The sequence below is a fragment of the Ranitomeya variabilis genome, chromosome 2, assembly GCF_051348905.1.
Source record: "Ranitomeya variabilis isolate aRanVar5 chromosome 2, aRanVar5.hap1, whole genome shotgun sequence".
In the NCBI taxonomy this organism is placed as follows: Eukaryota; Metazoa; Chordata; class Amphibia; order Anura; family Dendrobatidae; genus Ranitomeya; species Ranitomeya variabilis.
In genome coordinates this window covers 789226488-789249197 of record NC_135233.1, presented here as the reverse complement: position 1 = coordinate 789249197, position 22710 = coordinate 789226488, and the positions used below count along the sequence as shown (strand labels likewise).

Genomic DNA, 22710 nt, shown 5'->3' with positions numbered 1-22710 from the left:
TAAATAATTTGGATTTCAACATGCCCAATTATTTGTTCTCATGAGAGATTGCCTACTACTGGAGGTGTATGGCAGTCGCTTTTTACCCTGTCAATTTTATTACTCTCTGCGGGAAAAAAAACACACACAAGCATGTGAGAGGAGGAAGTAACAGCGGTCAACTAAATGGGCCTATGAATAAATCTGAACCCCCTATAAGAGCTGAAATGGTTGATATTTATTGCCCTACTAGATGGTGGCCCGATTCTAATGCATCGGGTATTCTAGAATATGTATGTATGTATGTATGTATGTATGTATGTAGCAGCCACATAGTATATAGCACAGGCCACGTACCAAACAGTATATAACACAGCCCACGCAGTATATAACATTGCCCACATAGTATTGCCCACGTAGTATATAGCAGCCACGTAGTATATAACACTGCCCACATAGTATATAGCACAGCCCACGCAGTATATAACACTGCCCACGCAGTATATAACACTGCCCACGTAGTATATAACACAGGCCACATAGTATATAACACAGCCCACGCAGTATATAACACAGCCCACGCAGTATATAACACAGCCCACGCAGTATATAACACAGCCCACGCAGTATATAACACAGCCCACGCAGTATATAACACAGTCCACGCAGTATATAACACAGCCCACTTAGTATATAACACAGCCCACGCAGTATATAACACTGCCCACGCAGTATAGAACACAGGCCACGCAGTATAGAACACTGCCCACGCAGTATATAACAGCCCACGTAATATATAGCACAGCCCACGCAGTATATACCACAGGCCATGCAGTATATAACACTGCCATGTAATATATAGCACAGCCCACGCAGTATATAACACAGCCCACATAGTATATAACACAGCCCACGCAGTATCTAACACTGACCACGTAGTATATAGCAGACATGCAGTATATAACACAGAAAGACAGACAGACGGAAGTACCCCTTAGACAATTATATAGTAGATACTTTTAAATATACCTAATTTTTTGGACAATAGGACATAAAACCTTACTATAAGAGTACGTGCCCACGATCCGGAATAGTAGCGTTTTGGACCCAGCGCACTTGTACTGCGTCGTACAGTACAAGCACAGTGGATGCGGGTTTACCAGCCGCAGCATGTCAATTTCCATTGCAGAGATGCCAGTCTTCGCATCAGAAATTTCCACAATAGATATGTATTGGATGCGGTAAATCCACATCGTTCAGTGAACACATGCGGATTTACCTGCATGATTAGAACGCAGTCCTTTGGACTCAGCAGCGTTTTGGAAGCAGCGTATTTTCGCTACTTCCTGATCGTGGGAACATAGCCTAAGACGTAGTCCAGGTTTAGACAGCATAATGTAAGCAATACATATTTCCTACTGAGTAAAACTTCACTGGCGATGTAAACAAGTGAAGGATCCAATACCACTAATTTTAATGCACTAAGGTAAGATAGGGAGGTATTACATCTATTGTTTCTCTGCAGCATGTGTATTATACATACAGTTAGGTCTAGAAATATTTGAACAATGTCATGCTGGAGAGTCACCACCTGGCTATAGAGCAGGAGTTTAAAACCACTGTGTCCTGCACAGTTTTGCTTCCCTGGCCTATCCCCTGCCAGCAGTATATATATATATATATATATATATATATATATATATATATACATATACATGTTAGGCAGCTCCTGCCTCCACACATTGCCTAAGCTTTGGTTCTGCTGCAGTTCATCTCCAGTTCTCAGTCCAGATGTATTATTGTTTAGTGTCTCCTGTTACCGACTGGGCTTGTTTACGCGTTCAGTCTTATTTCTCCGATCCTGAGCATGGCTTCATATTTCGAACATGTACTACCCACCTTGACCTCAGCCTGCCTGATCACGTGTTTGCTCTCTATACTTCATACCTGTGCAGTTCAGCTGCTGTATGTCCGGGAAATGCCCTGGAGTGGCACCTGGTGACTACGGCCCAAGCCTATCCTCACCATCCGAGGCTCTAGTGAAGACCAGGTAGTCATTTAGTTACGCCTCTCCAGGATAAACCAGGCCAGTGGTGCAGTGGTTACATTCCCACCATTATCACAGTAAACTCAGGCAACAAGTCGAGACCTAGAGATACTAAGTCTAATGTATGAATCCTGTATGAGGAAGTTAATTTGCAACGTGAGCATCAAGACCAGCTGATGCAGGCAGTTAATGTGGTAGCAACTCAGTTTCAGAATTGGTCCATCTCAGTTTCCTCCCTGTCCTGTACCTCTGTCATGACAGGTCAATCATCCTCAGGAGTGACCTCCTCTCCAAGGGAACGTCCTAAGGCTCAACAAACCAAGATTGTGTTATGGTCTGTCTGCTGTCTGGGCAAGCCTTGGCTTGGGCAAATCCTTTTTGGGAGCATGGGGTTCCAGAGACTTGCAACTTAGGGAGATCCCTTGAGAAGTTCCGAGCGGTGTTCGAGATACCAGGCCATACCTCCTCAGTATCCTCATCACTTTTGACTCTAAAACAAGGCACGAAAACAGTGATTTAGTATGCTTCATGTTTCCATACCCTGGCTGCGGAGCTGTATTTGAATGAAGAGGCCCCAGTGGCGACTATCTGGCAGGATCTTTCCGGTCATGTTAAGGATGAATTGGTAGGTGGAAATCTTCTATCCTGCCTGGATGCTCTTGTACGCCTGGCTACTAGAATTGACCTCAGTTTCCATGAGTGAGCTCTGGAACAAGCTCAAGTATCCTCTCGTGTCAGAAGATCAACCAGGCTGGCTCCAACCTTCCAGTACTCATTGCTGCCGCAAGTCACACCTCTGTCACATCTCCACCAGAACTTACTCTGGCAACTTCTGCTTCTGTTGTCAGGTGCTGCTGTACTCACTATGCAGGTGGTGCTGGTGATATAAATGTCAGAACCAGAAGCTCTGGAAGGCAGGCTCTCTCCAGCCACTAAGGTTAGTGTGGCTTGGACCTATAGTGTCGTCCAGTCTGCCTGTATGGGTGTGCGCTTCCAGTTTTGTCAGTCCACAGAGTATTTTCCCCAAATTCTTGGGGATCATCAAAGTGTTTTCTGGCAAAACTAAGATGAGCCTTTATGTTCATATTGCTCAGCAATGGTTTTTGGCGTGGAACTCTGCCATGCAGGACATTTTTGCGCAGTCTCTTTCTTATGGCGGAGTCATGAACATTCACCTTAACTGAGGCAAGTGAGGCGTGCAGTTCTTTGGATGTTGTTGTGGGGTCTTTTGTGACCTCTTGGATGAGTTGTCACTGCGCTCTTGGGGTAATTTTTGTCGGCCTTCCACTCCTGGAAAAGTTGAGCACTGTTCCATGTTTTTTCCATTTGTAGATAATAGCTCTCACTGTGGTTTGCTGGAGTCCCAAAGCTTGAGAAATAGCTTTATAACCTTTTCCAGACTGATAGATCTCAATTACTTTGTTTCTCATTTGTGCCAGAATTTCTTAAGATCGCGGCACAATATCTACCTTTTGAGGATTTTTTGGTCTACTTCACTTTGTCAAGCAGGTGATTCTTTGATTGAGAACAAGTGTGGCAGTAATCATGCCTGCGTGTGGCTAAGGAATTTGAATTCCGCTTCCCAAAGATGTGATAAACCACAGTAAATTTATGTTTTATGGCGGTGGGGGGGGGCAATAACTTTTTCACACAGGGCCCTGTAGGTTTGGATTTATTTTTCCCTTAATAATAAAGACCTTAATTTAAAAACTGTATTTTGTGTTTACTTGTGTTAACTTTGTCTAATATTTAAATTTGTTTGGTGATCTGAAACTTTTAAGTGTGACAAATACGCAAAAGAATAGGAATCAGGAAGGGGGCAAACACTTTTTCACACAACTATATACCAGGAAGGAGTCCACGATGGAGAACATTGCATAATGGGAGAGGTGGCAACTCATATGTCCTTTATCAGATTTAGAAAGCTAAAAGGACCCATACATCTGACCAACATGGTGTACGTTGGGGAGCAGGTCCAAATTTTTCACTAGTTATGCCACTGTCTACTACATATACACATAGCTCTGCCAGGCATAACATATAATTAAAAAAAAAATGCATCTTAATGAAATGTGTGAGGCATATCTCAGGATAATGTCCCAACATATGCCCAGAATATACACAAAAACAAGGTATAAACTTAGCATAAAGCCTACATATTCACACCTAATGAATATTCGTTAGGTAAAATTAAACAACGCATGATAGTTTTAGCAAACCAATAATTCAATGAAATGATCTTTTACCAGATGATTATTCCTTCAACATTTGTTTAACCATCAGCCAATTTTTATCCAATGTGTATTTCCACCTGAAGGCTGCAGATGTGATGGAATATTTATACACATATATTGTACACATTTTTAATTTACTGTCTTGTTTCTATCTCCTTGTTTACCTGACATAGGTGATGCACTGGTGTAGTAAAGTAGACAAATCATGCATTGAAAGACTTGTCCGATGTCAAAATCCCCCATACTTGGTTGCTCAGGTAAGAATGTACAAATAAGCAAGAAAGACAATATTTTAAGACATATTTTAATTTACTGTTGAATGTGTTATTGGTGCCACAACTGGTACATAGATAAAAAAAAGATCTAGGTTGTATTTCACATACAGTGATACATGTGTCTTTTGGCTTCTTCTCTGGTCTAGATTTTGGAAATGGCATTGGTCATGATCAGTTGTCTCCCCAAAGCTGAAAACATGAATGAACTCCCAAAAATGTCTTCTTCTGTAAATGAGAAATCAGATAGTAGAGCGAATACCAGACTTCAGCCCTCTCCTGTAGGCAAGCCGACTCCATTAAAGAGAGGTGAGAAACGCTGCCCATTTTTTAAAGATAGTGTGATAGTTATTCTGATATATCTACAATTCTCAATACTGTCAGATAAGCTGTTTAGTGCAGCAATTTATGTAAGAAGGCAGTGATATATATGTATATTAAAAGCCATTTTTTTCTGTGCAAAAATATTAGGTATGAGAGAATCTACTGATAAGGTTGACAGAGCAAGATGGAAGAACATACAATATCAAATTGGCGAGACTAGCAAATTTGTTGAAATGATACATCAGTAAGTGTTCATGAAAAATATTATCAATCTGCATGAAAAACCAGTGCATGCAATATTATTGCTATAATCACATATATCAATCATGTATAGCCTTGCCCATTTCCAACAAGGGGCAAACACAAAGCAAAGAGCTCCTGTGTGAGGCATGTGTCTATGCCCACCCACTTGTACACATACACATTTATATTCACTTTAGGTAAACATATACTGTATACATACACATAACAAATGAGCACATTCTAATACAATGTGCATGAATTTAGATATTACACACTCCCATACATAGTACACACATGCACAAAAACGCACACCTTCCTTCAATTTCCTGCTTCAGTGGAGTAGACTCTACAGGGAAAGATGACAGTAAACATGGTAAGATGGCAGAGCACACATAGCAGCATCCTCAATAAGAAACAACAGACGACTTTACTGTGATTGCTATGAGCCAGCATGCGATATACAGTATATGGTGAAACCAGCATGAGTACAATATCGCAGGACTGATTAGTTTCCTCGCTGCGCCCTACAGGCAATGGCGAAACGACCACCGGTCATAAAATTAGGCCTTCTGACATTGCTATTGCATCTTGTTTATTATGATCTTTTTCTAAAACTAGGATTGCTAGGCTTGAAGATGGGCTTCCAGACCAAACAGTAAAAGATGTTGAAGCCTACCTTGGCAAAGCTAAAGAAGGGAGCCATGGTGTGACTGGTGAAGGCTCCTTGTTGGAAAATGCTGCTCCAAGTAAGTATAGTTGATGTAGAAATATGTTACTGTAGTCTTGCTTTTGGAAAAGTGATAGTTTCAAGATATTGGAGAAATTGATCCATGGGAAGGGGCATGTACTATTACCACATAACAAATTTACTATATGATGTCCAGAAAACTGGTATATGTTTTAGCTGAGTTCTACGCCGGTTCACAGCTGACCTAGATTTCATGTTCTGGAGCACGGTCACCCCAGATTTATACAGTAGAGAGGCATGCATGTGTTAATAAATTTGGTCCCCCTTACTTCAGTGGGCTAAAGGTTCAAGACTGGTATATGAAGCACCAGTATAGATAAATTCTCCCCATTATGTTCTTTTGCACAGATTGAAAACTATAATGTTGAGATATTAAAAATCATGAATAAAACTTGAAAATAATGTGTTTAAAAAAACAAAAAAAACCAAACTTAAAACATGTTTTCATGTAGATCATACTAAGAAAATATACATATTCGCTACAGGTCATACAGCTGTTACTAATATGTCATCAAATACGTTATAGGCTCTTACTGTTGAACAGCTTTAGGATTGTATTTTGTCAGTAGACAAATACAAAAAGTACAAGTTTGCATAAACATATTTATCTTGTTATGTTGTCCATTATCCATTTTTAATCATTACCCATTACTTAACGTTGAAAACACATTGAAAATTAAGTAAACATACACAGTGAGGGAAATAAGTATTTGATCCCTTGCTGATTTTGTAAGTTTGCCCACTGACAAAGACATGAACAGTCTATAATTTTAATGGTAGGTTAATTTTAACATTAAGATAGAATATCAAAAACAAAATCCAGAAAATCTCATTGCATAAATTATATAAATTTATATGCATTTTGCACTGAGAAATAAGTATTTGATCCCCTGCCAACCATTAAGAGTTTTGGCTCCTACAGACTAATGAACTCGTTGCCTGCATTAAAGACAGCTGTCTTACATAGTCACCTTTATAAAAGGCTCCTGTCCACAGACTAAATTATCATTATTTTATGTTTTGCCGCTTTTACACAATAAAAACAATTTTATAAAAAAAAAAAAGAATTGTTTTTGCATTGCTTTATTCCGAGAGCTATAGCTTTTTTATTTTTCTGCTGTTGGAGTTGTATGGCAGCTTGTTTTTTTGTGGGACAAGATGATGTTTTCATGAATACAATTTTTATTTACATTTACTTTTTTGATCACATTTTATTCCATTTTTTTCGGTGGTATGATGAAAAAGCATCTTTTTGCCACATATTTAACTAATTTTGTTTTTATGGTGTTCAATGAAGATGTTAATTAGTGTGACAGTTTTATAGATCGGGTCGTTCCGGATGCGGGAATATCACATATGTATCACGAGGCAGAAAAAGGAAAACAGGAGATGAGGAATCTGGGCCCCTGAACTGCCCCTCAGGCTAGGGGAAGCCCTGTCTTTCCTTAACTTGGGGGTACCCTTGAAGGTAGGGAGGCCCAAGTCACCGACCTGTCCCTATCTCCTGTTAAACCCTGAACTAAACCCAACCTCCACCCCAGGAGGTGAACAGTGTAAACAGCACCACAAAGCAAATAAACAGGAATAAACAATATGAGAGTGAGGGGAACACGATACCAAAAGGTGAATGCACAAACTACAAAGTAACAAAACTCAGAACTTAGCTTGTGCACGCCGCTGCAGACTCCACAACACAGATAGTACAGCAACTGAGCTCCAAACACCGGACTTGGCTGACACCAGGGAGCTGATGCACCAGGTGACCTTATAAAGGATGGTGGGAGTGGTCACAAACATCAGCTGACCCAGCGGCAATGCAATAACACCAGCGGCCACCGGGGGGGGGGGGGGAACTGCATTAACCCCCAATGACCAGAAATGAAAAAAGGTTTAAATCAGAGGGAAACCAGATTTGCCACAGATCCAAACATGGATCGTGACAGCACCCCCCTTTCAATGAGTGGCCTGTGGACACTCAACATCAGACCTCACCAGACCTACCTACGGTGAGGAAGCCTCAATCCACCAGAGTTCACCTCGGCAGGCACCTGACTCTCAGGTTTATGGCAAACGCGGCCTGATGAAAATGCCAGCAATGTAGGCTCCGAAGGAGCCACAAATCTCCAGAGCGCCGACCTGGGGAATGAGTTGTGTATATGCATAACTGGGGGTAACTCCAACTGAAAAGTCCCCGGGCTGAGAATGGCCGACACCCAATATGGCCCAATCACCCTGGAACTCCAGGTCCCAGTTGCACACTTCCACCTGATGTTTTTGGTGGACACCCATACGTACTCATTCACACACAGGTCCGGACCTGAATGTTTATTTCCATGCAAATGTTTGCCACAGGACGGAGAATTCTTTGAGGAATTGATAACAGAGGTGTCCCCCTGTGTCACTACACTCACACCCCCACAATGCTCCGAAGGAACCACCACCCTCAGCTGACCCCTCCTCCTAAGAGGTCTCTGACCCACCGGGTTAACCTGTAGTGAGGGTAAAGTCTTGCCCCTAATCCCTGGCAGCACCTCTGCTGCCCCCACTGAAGGAGAAGGGGTACGTTTTAGAAGAACGGCAGAGATCGTAGCTCCCGGGCAGCAGTCTTTACTCGACTGACCCTAGCTGACTACTTCCCTGGACCGCCTGTCTATGACCGGGTTATGTCTTCTCAACCAAGGGAGTCCTAAAACCATGGGAGTTGGTATGCCCTCCAAGACATAGCATGATAAAGACTCTTCATGACAAGCCCCTATACGCAGATGTATATTGTCTACGACTTGTGTAATGCTCCCCTGGCTGAGCAGAGCAGAGTCAATGGCCTGGACACTTAAGGGTCTCACTAGCGTCCTACTCATCAGGCCATGGGTCTGGACAAAATGAGCATCCACCAAATTGACTCCTGCTCCACTGTCCACAAGCACCGGAATATTCTCAGTTACCCCACCAATAACCACCTCAGCAGGTAAGGTACACTGAGATGAAAAAATGGAGGAAATATACACGCCCTGGTCGCCTCCCTCCACACGACCAGGGGGACGCGGCTCTTTAGATGGTGCAGGTACTTTGGCACGCGCTGGGCAGACATTGATAAAATGACCGGTCTGCCCACAGTAGAAACATGCCCCCACTCCACGGCGAACCACAGGCAACCCAGTTTTGGAACCAACTCCTCCCACCTGCATGGGTTCGTCCGCCTGCCCAAGTGTGTCCTCCTCCCTAGCAAGGACTATAAGGGGCATATTTGGTGTATGCCTCTCCCTCAAGCGTCTATCCACCCGGATGGCAAGGGACATAGCAGCCTCCAACGACCTGGGGGCTGCGTACTGCATCAAAGTATCTTGCAACCTAGGGGACAGACCCTGCACAAAATGGCTCCTTAGGGCAGGGTCATTCCACTGTGTGTCTGTGGCCTACCTCCTGAACTCTGAACAGTACTCCTCAGCCGGCCAACCCCCCTGCTTGATCTTACAGAGTCAGGACTCCGCCAGAGAGACGCCATCTGGATCACCATACACCAGAGCCAGAGCCGTAAAAAACTCGTCCACCGACTGCAGGGATGGTGAACCAGTCGGCAGGGAGAAGACCCAGGATTGGGGATCACCCTTAAGAAGGGAAACGATGATTCCCACCCGTTGTTCCTCACTCCCTGATGAACGAGGGCGGAGCCTGAAGTACAACTTGCAGGCTTCCTTAAAAACCAAAAATGTATCTCTCCCTCCAGAGAACCTGTCTGGGAGAGATATCTTGGGTTCTGGTTGAGCCTGTACCTGAGCCGAGGCCCAAAACCCCAATAATTGCTGCAGCTGCTGCACCACCTCACCACGCAGCACCTTACACTCCTCAGCGAGAGTCTGCAGCAATTGGGCAAAGGCCTGCATTTGGGCCATGGCTCACCAGAAAAAAAAAGAAATGGTTGGTTATAATGTCACGAGGCAGAAATAGGAAAACAGGAAATGAGGAATCTGGGCCCCTGAACTGCCCCTCAGGCTAGGGGAAGTGTCATGGTTCTCAATGGCAAGAGAACGTAATTAAGCATACAAAAGGACTAGCTCTTAGAAGATGGGAACTCGAGCTGACCATGAGCTAAACCTACCGCACAACTAACAGTGGCCGGGTAGCGTGCCTACGTTTTATCCCTAGACGCCCAGTGCCAGCCGGAGAACTGACTGACCCTAGCAGAGGAAAATACAGACCTGGCTTACCTCTAGAGAAATTTTCCCCAAAAGGCAGACAGTAGCCCCCACATATATTGGCGGTGATTTTAGAGGAAAATGAAATACGAAGTATGAAGATAGGTTTAGCAAATTGAGGTCCGCTTACTAGATAGTAGGAAGACAGAAAAGGGAACTTCACGGTCAGCTGAAAACCCTTTCAAAATACCATCCTGAAATTACTTTAAGACTCTAACATCAACTCATGACACCAGAGTGGCAATTTCAGCTCACAAGAGCTTCCAGCCTCAGAAATATTCAATCACAGAGAACTGGAACAAAAATGCAAAACAAACTTAGGACAACAAGTCCAACTTAGCTGATAGTAGTCTAGGAGCAGGAACATGCAACAGAAAGGCTTCTGGTAACATTGTTGGCCGGCATAGAAATGACTGAGGAGCAAGGCTAAATAGAAAACTCCCACATACTGATGGAAAACAGGTGAACAGAGGAGATGAAGCACACAAGTGCAGTACCACCAGAAACCACCGGGGGAGCCCAGAAACCAAATTCACAACAGTACCCCCCCCCCTCAAGGAGGGGGCACTGAACCCTCACCAGAACCACCAGGGCGATCAGGATGAGCCCTATGAAAGGCACGGACCAAATCGGAGGCATGAACATCAGAGGCTGTCACCCAAGAGTTATCCTCCTGACCGTAGCCCTTCCACTTGACCAGATACTGAAGTCTCCGTCTGGAAACACGGGAGTCCAAGATCTTCTCGACAACGTACTCCAACTCACCCTCAACCAACACCGGAGCAGGAGGCTCAACGGAAGGCACAAACGGTACCTCATACCTGCGCAACAATGACCGATGGAAGACATTATGAATAGAAAAAGATGCAGGGAGGTCCAAACGAAAGGACACAGGGTTAAGAATCCAATATCTTGTACGGGCCGATGAACCGAGGCTTAAACTTAGGAGAAGAAACCTTCATAGGGACAAAACGAGAAGATAACCACACCAAGTCCCCAACACAAAGACGAGGACCAACACGACGACGGCGGTTGGCAAAATGCTGAGTCTTCTCCTGGGACAACCCCAAATTGTCCACCACATGCCCCCAAATCTGATGCAACCTCTCCACCACAGCATCCACTCCAGGACAATCCGAAGACTCCACCTGACCGGAAGAGAAACGAGGATGAAACCCCGAATTACAGAAGAAAGGAGAAACCAAGGTGGCAGAACTAGCCCGATTATTGAGGGCAAACTCCGCCAAGGGCAAAAAGGCAACCCAATCATCCTGATCCGCAGACACAAAACACCTCAAATAAGTCTCCAAGGTCTGATTAGTTCGCTCGGTCTGGCCATTAGTCTGAGGATGGAAAGCAGACGAAAAAGACAAATCAATGCCCATCCTAGCACAGAACGCTCGCCAAAATCTAGACACGAATTGGGTTCCCCTGTCAGAAACGATATTCTCCGGAATACCATGCAAGTGCACCACATTTTGAAAAAACAGAGGAACCAGCTCGGATGAGGAAGGCAATTTGGGCAAGGGAACCAAATGGACCATCTTAGAGAAACGGTCACACACCACCCAGATGACAGACATCTTCTGAGAAACAGGGAGATCAGAAATAAAATCCATTGAGATGTGAGTCCAAGGCCTCTTCGGAATAGGCAAAGATAACAACAATCCACTAGCCCGAGAACAACAAGGCTTGGCCCGAGCACAAACATCACAAGACTGCACAAAACCTCGCACATCTCGCGACAGGGAAGGCCACCAGAAGGACCTAGCCACCAAATCCCTGGTACCAAAGATTCCAGGATGACCTGCTAACGCAGAAGAATGGACCTCCGAGATGACTCTACTGGTCCAATCATCAGGAACAAACATTCTACCAGGCGGGCAACGATCAGGTCTATTCGCCTGAAACTCCTGCAAGACCCGTCGCAAGTCTGGGGAAACAGCAGATAATATCACTCCATCCTTAAGGATACCTGTAGGTTCAGAATTACCAGGGGAATCAGTCTCAAAACTCCTAGAAAGGGCATCCGCCTTCACATTTTTAGAACCTGGTAGGTAAGAAACCACAAAATTAAACCGAGAGAAAAATAACGACCAGCGCGCCTGTCTAGGATTCAGGCGCCTGGCAGACTCAAGATAAATCAAATTCTTGTGGTCGGTCAATACCACCACCTGATGTCTAGCCCCCTCAAGCCAATGACACCACTCCTCAAAAGCCCACTTCATAGCCAAGAGCTCCCGATTACCAATATCATAATTTCGCTCAGCGGGCGAAAATTTACGAGAAAAGAACGCACAAGGTCTCATCACGGAGCAGTCGGAACTTTTCTGCGACAAAACCGCCCCAGCTCCGATTTCTGAAGCGTCAACCTCAACCTGAAAAGGAAGAGTAACATCAGGCTGACGCAATACAGGGGCGGAAGAAAAGCGGCGCTTAAGCTCCCGAAAGGCCTCCACAGCAGCAGGGGACCAATCAGCAACATCAGCACCCTTCTTAGTCAAATCAGTCAACGGTTTAGCAACATCAGAAAAACCAGCTATAAATCGACGATAAAAATTAGCAAAGCCCAAAAACTTCTGAAGGCTCTTAAGAGAAGAGGGTTGCGTCCAATCACGAATAGCCTGAACCTTGACAGGGTCCATCTCAATGGAAGAGGGGGAAAAAATGTACCCCAAAAACGAAATCTTTTGAACCCCAAAAACGCACTTAGAACCCTTTACACACAAGGAATTAGAGCGCAAAACCTGAAAAACCCTCCTGACCTGTTGGACATGAGAGTCCCAGTCATCCGAAAAAATCAAAATATCATCAAGATACACAATCAAAAATTTATCCAAATGATCACGGAAAATGTCATGCATAAAGGACTGAAAGACTGAAGGGGCATTAGAAAGACCAAAAGGCATTACTAAATACTCAAAATGGCCCTCAGGCGTATTAAATGCGGTTTTCCACTCATCCCCCTGCTTAATTCGCACCAAATTATACGCCCCACGAAGATCAATCTTAGAGAACCACTTGGCCCCCTTTATTCGAGCAAACAAATCAGTAAGCAGTGGCAAAGGATACTGATATTTAACCGTGATTTTATTCAAAAGCCGATAATCAATACACGGCCTCAAAGAGCCATCTTTTTTAGATACAAAGAAAAAACCGGCTCCTAAGGGAGATGACGAAGGACGAATATGTCCCTTTTCCAAGGACTCTTTAATATATTCCCGCATAGCTGCATGTTCAGGCACAGATAGATTAAATAAACGACCCTTTGGAAACTTACTGCCCGGAATCAGATCTATAGTACAATCGCAATCTCTGTGCGGAGGTAGTGAACCAAGTTTAGGCTCCTCAAAAACGTCACGATAATCAGATAAAAATTCCGGAATCTCAGAGGGAATAGATGACGAAATGGAAACCAAAGGTACGTCCCCATGAGTCCCCTGACATCCCCAGCTTAACACAGACATTGCTTTCCAGTCGAGGACTGGGTTATGAGATTGCAGCCATGGCAATCCAAGCACCAACACATCATGTAGATTATACAACACAAGGAAGCGAATAATCTCCTGGTGATCCGGATTAATACGCATAGTTACTTGTGTCCAGTATTGTGGTTTGTTACTAGCCAATGGCGTGAAGTCAATACCCTTCAGAGGTATAGGAACTTCCAGAGGCTCTAAATCAAACCCACAGCGTTTGGCAAAGGACCAATCCATAAGACTCAAAGCGGCGCCAGAGTCGACATAGGCGTCCGCGGTAATAGACGATAAAGAGCAAATCAGGGTCACAGATAGAATAAACTTAGACTGTAAAGTGCCAATTGAAACAGACTTATCAACTTTCTTAGTACGTTTAGAGCATGCTGATATAACATGAGTTGAATCACCACAATAGAAGCACAACCCATTTTTTCGCCTAAAATTCTGTCGTTCGCTTCTGGACAGAATTCTATCACATTGCATAATCTCTGGCGCCTTCTCAGTAGACACCGCCAAATGGTGCACAGGTTTGCGCTCCCGCAAACGCCGATCAATCTGAATAGCCATTGTCATGGACTCATTCAGACCTGTAGGCACAGGGAACCCCACCATAACATCTTTAATGGCATCAGAGAGACCCTCTCTGAATTTCGCCGCCAGGGCGCACTCATTCCACTGAGTAAGCACAGACCACTTACGAAAATTTTGGCAGTATATTTCAGCCTCATCTTGCCCTTGAGACAGGGCCATTAAGGCTTTTTCAGCCTGAATCTCTAAATGAGGTTCCTCATAAAGCAACCCCAAAGCCAGGAAAAACGCATCCACATTGAGCAACGCAGGATCCCCTGGTGCCAAAGCAAATGCCCAATCCTGAGGGTCGCCCCGGAGCAAGGAAATTACAATCCTGACCTGCTGTGCAGGATCTCCAGCGGAGCGAGATCTCAGAGACAAAAATAATTTACAATTATGTTTGAAATTCTGGAAGCGAGATCTATCCCCAGAGAAAAATTCAGGTAAAGGAATTCTAGGTTCAGATGTAGGAGCATGAATAACGAAATCCTGTAAGCTTTGAACCTTCATAGCGAGATTATTCAAACCTGTAGCTAAACTCTGTGGATCCATATTAATCAGGTGAAATCAGAACCATTCAAGGATTAGAAGGAGAGAGAGACGAAGGCTGCAGTAAGCAGAGATGCTAGTGAATCAACTAATGAGCAAACTCAGGAAAAAAAAAAAAAATTCTCTGCAGACTTCTTTTCTCTCCTTTCTTCTGCCAATTATTTTAACCCTTGGCCGGCCAAACTGTCATGGTTCTCAATGGCAAGAGAACGTAATTAAGCATACAAAAGGACTAGCTCTTAGAAGATGGGAACTCGAGCTGACCATGAGCTAAACCTACCGCACAACTAACAGTGGCCGGGTAGCGTGCCTACGTTTTATCCCTAGACGCCCAGCGCCAGCCGGAGAACTGACTGACCCTAGCAGAGGAAAATACAGACCTGGCTTACCTCTAGAGAAATTATCCCCAAAAGGCAGACAGTAGCCCCCACATATATTGGCGGTGATTTTAGAGGAAAATGAAATACGAAGTATGAAGATAGGTTTAGCAAATTGAGGTCCGCTTACTAGATAGTAGGAAGACAGAAAAGGGAACTTCACGGTCAGCTGAAAACCCTTTCAAAATACCATCCTGAAATTACTTTAAGACTCTAACATCAACTCATGACACCAGAGTGGCAATTTCAGCTCACAAGAGCTTCCAGCCTCAGAAATATTCAATCACAGAGAACTGGAACAAAAATGCAAAACAAACTTAGGACAACAAGTCCAACTTAGCTGATAGTAGTCTAGGAGCAGGAACATGCAACAGAAAGGCTTCTGGTAACATTGTTGGCCGGCATAGAAATGACTGAGGAGCAAGGCTAAATAGAAAACTCCCACATACTGATGGAAAACAGGTGAACAGAGGAGATGAAGCACACAAGTGCAGTACCACCAGAAACCACCGGGGGAGCCCAGAAACCAAATTCACAACACGGAAGCCCTGTCTTTCCTTAACTTGGGGGTACCCTTGAAGGTAGGGAGGCCCAAGTCACCGACCTGTCCCTGTCTCCTGTTAAACCCTAAACTAAACCCCCAACCCCCACCCCAGGAGGTGAACAGTGTAAACAGCACCACAAAGCAAATAAACAGGAATAAACAATATGAGAGTGAGGGGAACACGATACCAAAAGGTGAATGCACAAACTACAAAGTAACAAAACTCAGAACTTAGCTTGTGCACGCCGCTGCAGACTCCACAACACAGATAGTACAGCAACTGAGCTTCAAACACCAGACTTGGCTGACACCAGGGAGCTGCTACTGCGAGGTTGGTTATACAGTTCCTTTCAGGAGACCAACAGTCAGCTGATGCACGAGGTGACCTTATAAAGGATGGTGGGAGTGGTCACAAACATCAGCTGACCCAGCAGCAATGCAATAACACCAGCGGCCACCAGGGGGGGAGAAAACTGCATTAACCCCCAATGACCAGAAAGGAAAAAAGGTTTAAATCAGAGGGAAACCAGATCTGCCACAGATCCAAACATGGATCGTGACAATATGTGTCCTTTATTTGTTAACTTTTGGTTTTACATAAATATATACAGTATACTTATTGATATGTTTTTTTTCGTTCTTCATTTTGTGATTTTTAAAAAAAAAAAATGTAAAAATGTTTTAAAACTTTTTGTTTATCTTTTATTTTACCTTTTCCCAGCATGGAACATCAATTTTACCTGTCCTGATAGCTGATCTAATACTTTGCAATACTTTTGCATTGTAGGGTATCAGTTCAGTGTATCGCACACAGGCAGGAGGTGTGTCAGCACCTGCTCCCAGCAGAAGCTTACAGGCCACCGTATATTGGTTACCCCGCTGCCATATTTCGGCCTGTGGTCACGATTGAGACCATTGCCAGTTGTGTTGTGCAGATCGGAGCAGAGAGGGAGCTCCCTCCCTGTGCTAAGCAGATCAATGCCACTGTCACTATTGAATGTGACATCAGAGGGGGTTAAACAAATTTAATCAATGGGTACACAGATAAGTTCCTATATGTTTTTCTGTAAAAATAATATTACAAATTAATAACTTTTTACTGAGTCAAGTTGTTATCGTTGTTTTTGACAGCATAAGTCGAGTATATTGTAGTACCATAATGGGGACTATTAGCTCATTATTTAGGATTACTCATATTCAACACTGTTGCCTCTCACTGCACTTTATCATTTTCAGATGCAACTCCGCAATCCATCACTCCTGCCAAAAAATATTCACACATTGATTCTAAGAAAAATAAAGATGCAAAAGGAGGAGGAATCACTATTGCTACAGCCCGGTACAGCTCCGAGGATGCGGCATCTTTGGTGGCCTTTGTTGTTGCCATTATCGAGTACACAAGACTATGTATACCCGTAAAGGAATGTCAGAAAAAGTTATCCAACATAGAAAAGGAGAAAGAAGATCTGATATTAAAGGAGGCACAGTCTAGAATGGTGAGTATATGATAACTCGCAAGGTTAGTGAAGAAAACTCTATGCACTTACACTGAGTGATAGCCATAGATGGAAAGGAAGATTATTTTTGTATCCTGTAGCATTACCATACACTGTAAAAACTGGGACTAGCCCAAATATTGAAGACCAGCCCCGTACCTTTATTTTTCTTCAACCAAATATTGCAGTAAGAACTCTTTATTTTGGTCAGTAGTGTGTTTCTGGGTATTTGCAAAATCCAGATTCATCTGTTACTTACTGACACAATTTATTATTCCAAAGAACATGGATCCACTTCTCCACTGTCCATTTAGGGGTGTCTTCAGCTGCTCATCTTGTAGCAATACTACCATTTTTTTCTGCTTGGAGATTGGTAGCCTAATGTGCATGATTTCATGCCCATGTTTGCAGCTGATGTGACTGAAACAGTTGAAAGCAATAATAACGGGGGATGTCTAGATACTTTTGGTCATATAATAATACAGAACGAGATATAAATAGCTAAGATTTTACTAGCGCTCCCACAGACCCCTGTGTCTTCACACTGTTTATTAACCTCTTCACCACCTTAAGGTTTACCATTCTTGCGCTTTCATTTTTTGCTCCCCTTCTTCCCAGAGCCATAGCTTTTTTATTTTTCTGTCAATATGGCAGTCTGGGGGCTTGTTTTTGTAGGACGACATGTACTTTTGAACAACACCATTGATTTTACCATATAGTGTATGTTAAAACATTCCAAGTGCGGTGAAATTGCAAAAGAAAGTGTAATTACACAACTGTTTTTTTTCTTTTTCCATGTTCACTAAATTCTAAAACTGACCTGCCATTATGATTCTCCAGGTCCGAGTTTGTGGATGCCAAACATGTCTAGGTTATGTTTTATTTAAAAGGTGGAAAAAAAATCCAAAGTTTGTAAAAAAAAAAAAAAAAAAAAAAGCACCATTTTCCAAAACTCGTAGCGTCTATGTTTTTCGTGATCTGGGGCTGGGTGTGGGATTATTTTTTGTGCGCCGAGCTGACGTTTTTACTGATACTATTTTGAGCCACATGCGATGTTTTAATCGCCCGTTATTGCATTTTATTGCAATCTTGCAGCAACCAAAAATACATACCGTATATACTCGAGTATAAGCCGAGATTTTCAGCCCATTTTTTGGGGCTGAAAGTCCCCCTCTCGGCTTATACTCGAGTCATACCCAGGGGTCGGCAGGGGAGGGGGAGCGGGGGCTGTGTAATTATACTCACCTGCTCCTGGTGCGGTCCCTGCACATCCCTGCTTCCAGCGCTGCATCTTCTTCCTGTACTGAGCGGTCACATGGTACCGCACATTACAGTAATGAATATGCGGCTCCACCTCCCATAGGGGTGGAGCCGCATATTCATTACTGTAATGTGCGGTACCATGTGACCGCTCAGTACAGGAAGAAGATGCAGCGCTGGAAGCAGGGACGTGCAGGGACCGCGCCGGGAGCAGGTAAGTATACGGGGAGGGGGAGCGCTGCGCGATAGTCACCTCTCCTCCGTTCCGGTGTGGCTCCGTCTTCGGCGTCCTCTGGCTGTGATGCTCAGGTCAGTAAATATTAAAAGTGCGGGGGCCTGAGCGACGGAGAGGTGAGTATGTGATTTTTTTCTATTTTTTTTTACCGCAGCCACAGCATATGGGGCAAGTGCCTGTATGGAGCATCTATGGGGCCATAACCTTTGTGCAGCACTATAAGGGGCAAGTGGCTGTATGGATCATCTATGGGGCCATAACCTTTGTGCAGCACTATAAGGGGCAGTGACTGTATAGATCATCTATGGGCCCATAATGTTTGCGCAGCACTATAAGGGGCAAGTGCCTGTATGGAGCATCTATGGGGCCATAATGTTTGTGCAGCACTATAAGGGGCAAGTGCCTGTATGGAGCATCTATGGGGCCATAATGTTTGTGCAGCACTATAAGGGGCAAGTGCCTGTATGGAGCATCTATGGGGCCATAATGTTTGTGCAGCACTATAAGGGGCAAGTGTCTGTATGGAGCATCTATGGGGCCATTATTAACCTTTATGCAGGATTATATGGGGCATATTTTAATATGGAACATCTAATGGGGCCCATCAAACTTTATGGAGCATTATATGGGGCTCCTGATTCAATATGGATATTCAAAAACACAACCTACTGATGTCTCAATTAATTTTACTTTTATTGGTACCTATTTTTACTCTTGAAATTTACCGGTAGCTGCTGCATTTTCCATCCTAGGCTTATACTCGAGTCATTAAGTTTTCCCAGTTTTTTGTGGCAAAATTAGGGGGGTCGGCTTATACTCGGGTCAGCTTATACTCGAGTATATACGGTAATTCTGGCATTTTGATTTTTCTTTCTTGTTACACCGCTTACTGATTGGATTCATTATTTTTATATTTTGATTGATCTGGCGTTCTGAGCGCAGCAATACCAAATGTGTTTTTTTTCTCATTATTTTATTTTTAATGGGGCAAGATGGGTGTGCTTTGAACTTTTTTATTTTTTTATTTTTATTTTTTTACTTTTTACCTGCTTCACTAGTCTCTTTAGGAGACTTGAAGTTGCAATCTTCTGATCTCTTGTGCTACACATAGCAAGACTTCAGATCTGCAATGACAAGCATGAGGGTCTCCTGCAGGCCCCCTGATTGTCATGCTAGCCCATCGTCCTCCAACGATCACGTGACAGGGGCACCGATGGGCGTGGTTTGTAATGCGCAGAGATTGACAGTGGCATTTAACATTTTAACAGCCAAGGTTGGATTGTGATTACGTCCGCAGCTGTTAGGGGCACATGACAGCTGATCAAATCAGCTGTCATGTGCCTGACAATATGCAGGCTCAGCATCGGAGCCCGCCCGCATGAAAGGGAGGAAGGCAACCTATAATGTATAGGTACGTCATAGGTTGTAAAGGGGCTAATAGGATATTCCCAAAAAATCAAGTTATCCACATGCACAGACTAGGGAATTACTTGCTGATGAGTCAGAGACAGACCTCTGTGACCCCAGCAATGCCAAGAACAGGGCTCTGGAACACAGAGATCAAAGCTTTATAGCCTCATTCTGAACAGAGTGAAGGTGTACATGCATGGCGTCTGCTTCATTAATTGTCTTTGGGACTGCTAAGCACAGCGCTCGGCTATTCCTGTCAGCCCTATAGACGTTGAATTGAGCAGAAGCCCACAGGCACACCTCCGCTCTGCTCAGGATGGAACTGCAGATCCATATTTTCAGGGTTTTGAAGCTTCGTTCTGAGAATCGTTAAGAGTCCCAGTGGGCTGTCCCCCAGCTATAAAGTTGTCCTCTATACAATGGATAAGGGATAACATGATATTTTGGGAATATCCCTTTAAATGGTTATTATATGTTGGACGTTATGACTAAAGTAAATTCATGTAGTAAAAATGAAGATTTTGGTAACATAAAATCTCTCTTTCGTAACCTTCATTGGGGGACACAGAAACCAAGGGTTATATGTTCAAGGCTGACTGCAACAGCCATTGCCAGCACCCTTGCATAGTTATCCTGCTCTCTGCATGCAGGGACTCCGATACACTCACCGCCCCAACCACAGCAGCGTCCTCGTGCTCCTCCTCCTCCCTCTGTACAAGCCTCACTGTCCTCCTGTGGTGCACCTAGTGCGCTCATGCTTCCTGCTCTTAAAGGGGCAGCGCGCACACCTGCAAGGATGCCAATAGCTGGGAGGAACCTTGTATATAAGGCACCCTCCTCAATAGGGCAACCCCTATAGTTAGTTTGTTATGGGTGTTGGTGTGTGCAACTGTATGTTGCCAGGTCTCCTGTCCTTAGTCTGTTATAGTTATTCACTTATCCTATGTTGTCCCATTAGTCTAGTATAGTGTGTACGTGATCCTATGGCCGCTTCGGCGGTATACGAGCCCGAAGCTGCAGCAGCGTTATTTGAACTGTTTCCCGTTAAACTGCATGTCTGAACGCGAACCTATTTCTGAGATTCACATTATTCGGACTGTCGGTCAGTCTCCAAATCCTGCTTGCCAGTGACTATGGTAACGTCTCCCCGTCTAGCTAACCTGACCCATTGATATTGGCAACTGCAGTGTCAGGGATTACTTGGGAGTGGTACCTGGTGGCTACCTGCAGCTCAAGCATGACTCCACTTTCAGGAGCTCCAGTGAACACCACGTAGCCACTTAGCTATATCCCTTTTAGGCAAGGCCGACGCTCCACTAACCACGTGCGCTACTTGTGACCGTGACACTGACATCAAGAATACATCTTAGGGAAAAAAAGCAGACTCCTCCGAACAGCCTATACTTGGCCAGCCACCACCCAGCTATTAAGTTAAGTCAAAAGCAATAGGAGGAACAAAATCAAGACCTCCACAAACAAGGGAGGTTGCAGTGTCCCCCAATAAAGGCTGTAAGAAATATTTTTTTTTTTCTAGGGCACTTCATTGAGGGACACAGGAACCATTTTACATCTAAAAGTAGTCCTTGAGGTGGGAAATCTAATATCAGTATTGCAGAAGGAAGAATAGCAAACCCTTAAGTTGCTACCCAAGCAACTGCCACTTGTAGTACCCTTCTGCTAAGACTTGCATTCATAGATGCAAAGATTAGAGCTGTGCAAGGATGGGACCTGAAGACTAATTAGCTGCCCTACGGAATAGAAGATCAATTCCAAGGCAAATACTGGCCTGAAAGTCATATCTGTGTCTGCCTCCAACGTGACACTAAGCTAATGGGTGTTGGATGGCTAGTTGTCAGCTGTTGGGGAGTTGTCAGCTTTTTTTCCAAGGTGTATTCTTAGTGTCAACCTCCAGGTGGCTGCCTATAACCCACGGTTCCTGTGTCCCACTGAGGTGTCTGAGAAACTACACACAAATTAATTGTTTACTGAAATATTAAGTTAGTAAAACTTCATTGAAAACATTCTTTTAACAATTTTATTGGGCCTAAAACCCATTGCAAGTATTAATTCTAAGATTCTGTAATTAAATGTTTATTTTATTTAGATGCAATAGTAGAGAGCAAGACTTTAATCAAACCACTCTTTATTCAATTTATTGAGCATTAAACCCAAATGCAATGCACATATTAATGTTATATCAAGATAATTAAATACATGCTTTATTTAGACAACAGGAAGCTTTGAAGAAGAGCCAAGTGTGTTATATCACCAGACGCTGAGCGCTCTCACAGCAGATGATCTCCCGCTTCTCCAAAAAGAGGTAACAGTTCATACTTAGTTCAGGTCCATAAATTGTTACAAACACATCTTCACATGCAACTTTGATGTAAGTTTATTATTTTATATCAATTATTTGGACTCCTTTCATACAAGTTATAAAGTTATTTGCATCACAGGGAAAAAAATATATTCTAAAGTCAAGTTAAATGATCTAAAAATAAATAGAGAAAGCATTTCATATATTTCTTTATGGTTTTGATGATTTTATATACAGGTAATTACATATTTTTTTCAGCTATTTTTAACAATACCTTCTCCTCTTAAGCTAGAAAGTATTATTTACTGTAATATTGCTCCAAATAGTTTAAGCAATCAAATGATCACAGGTGCAATTGAGTTCCATAGGTGGACTAAAATATTTAATATATCATTAAACAAAAAATGTTAATTAAAAAAAAAAACATAAAGGT

At 43.5% G+C, this 22710-nt stretch overlaps 1 protein-coding gene across 1 annotated transcript in view; it reads left to right on the top strand.

Moving 5' to 3' along the window:
* Positions 1–22710, top strand: part of LOC143803957 (dynein axonemal heavy chain 5-like) — a 587287-nt gene that overhangs the window by 479020 nt on the left and 85557 nt on the right. The window contains exons 77-82 of the mRNA XM_077281707.1: positions 4434–4517; positions 4682–4841; positions 5004–5100; positions 5718–5845; positions 16796–17055; positions 22188–22280. Of these exons, the coding sequence (XP_077137822.1) occupies positions 4434–4517; positions 4682–4841; positions 5004–5100; positions 5718–5845; positions 16796–17055; positions 22188–22280 (822 nt within the window). The remainder of the gene's footprint in view (positions 1–4433; positions 4518–4681; positions 4842–5003; positions 5101–5717; positions 5846–16795; positions 17056–22187; positions 22281–22710) is intronic.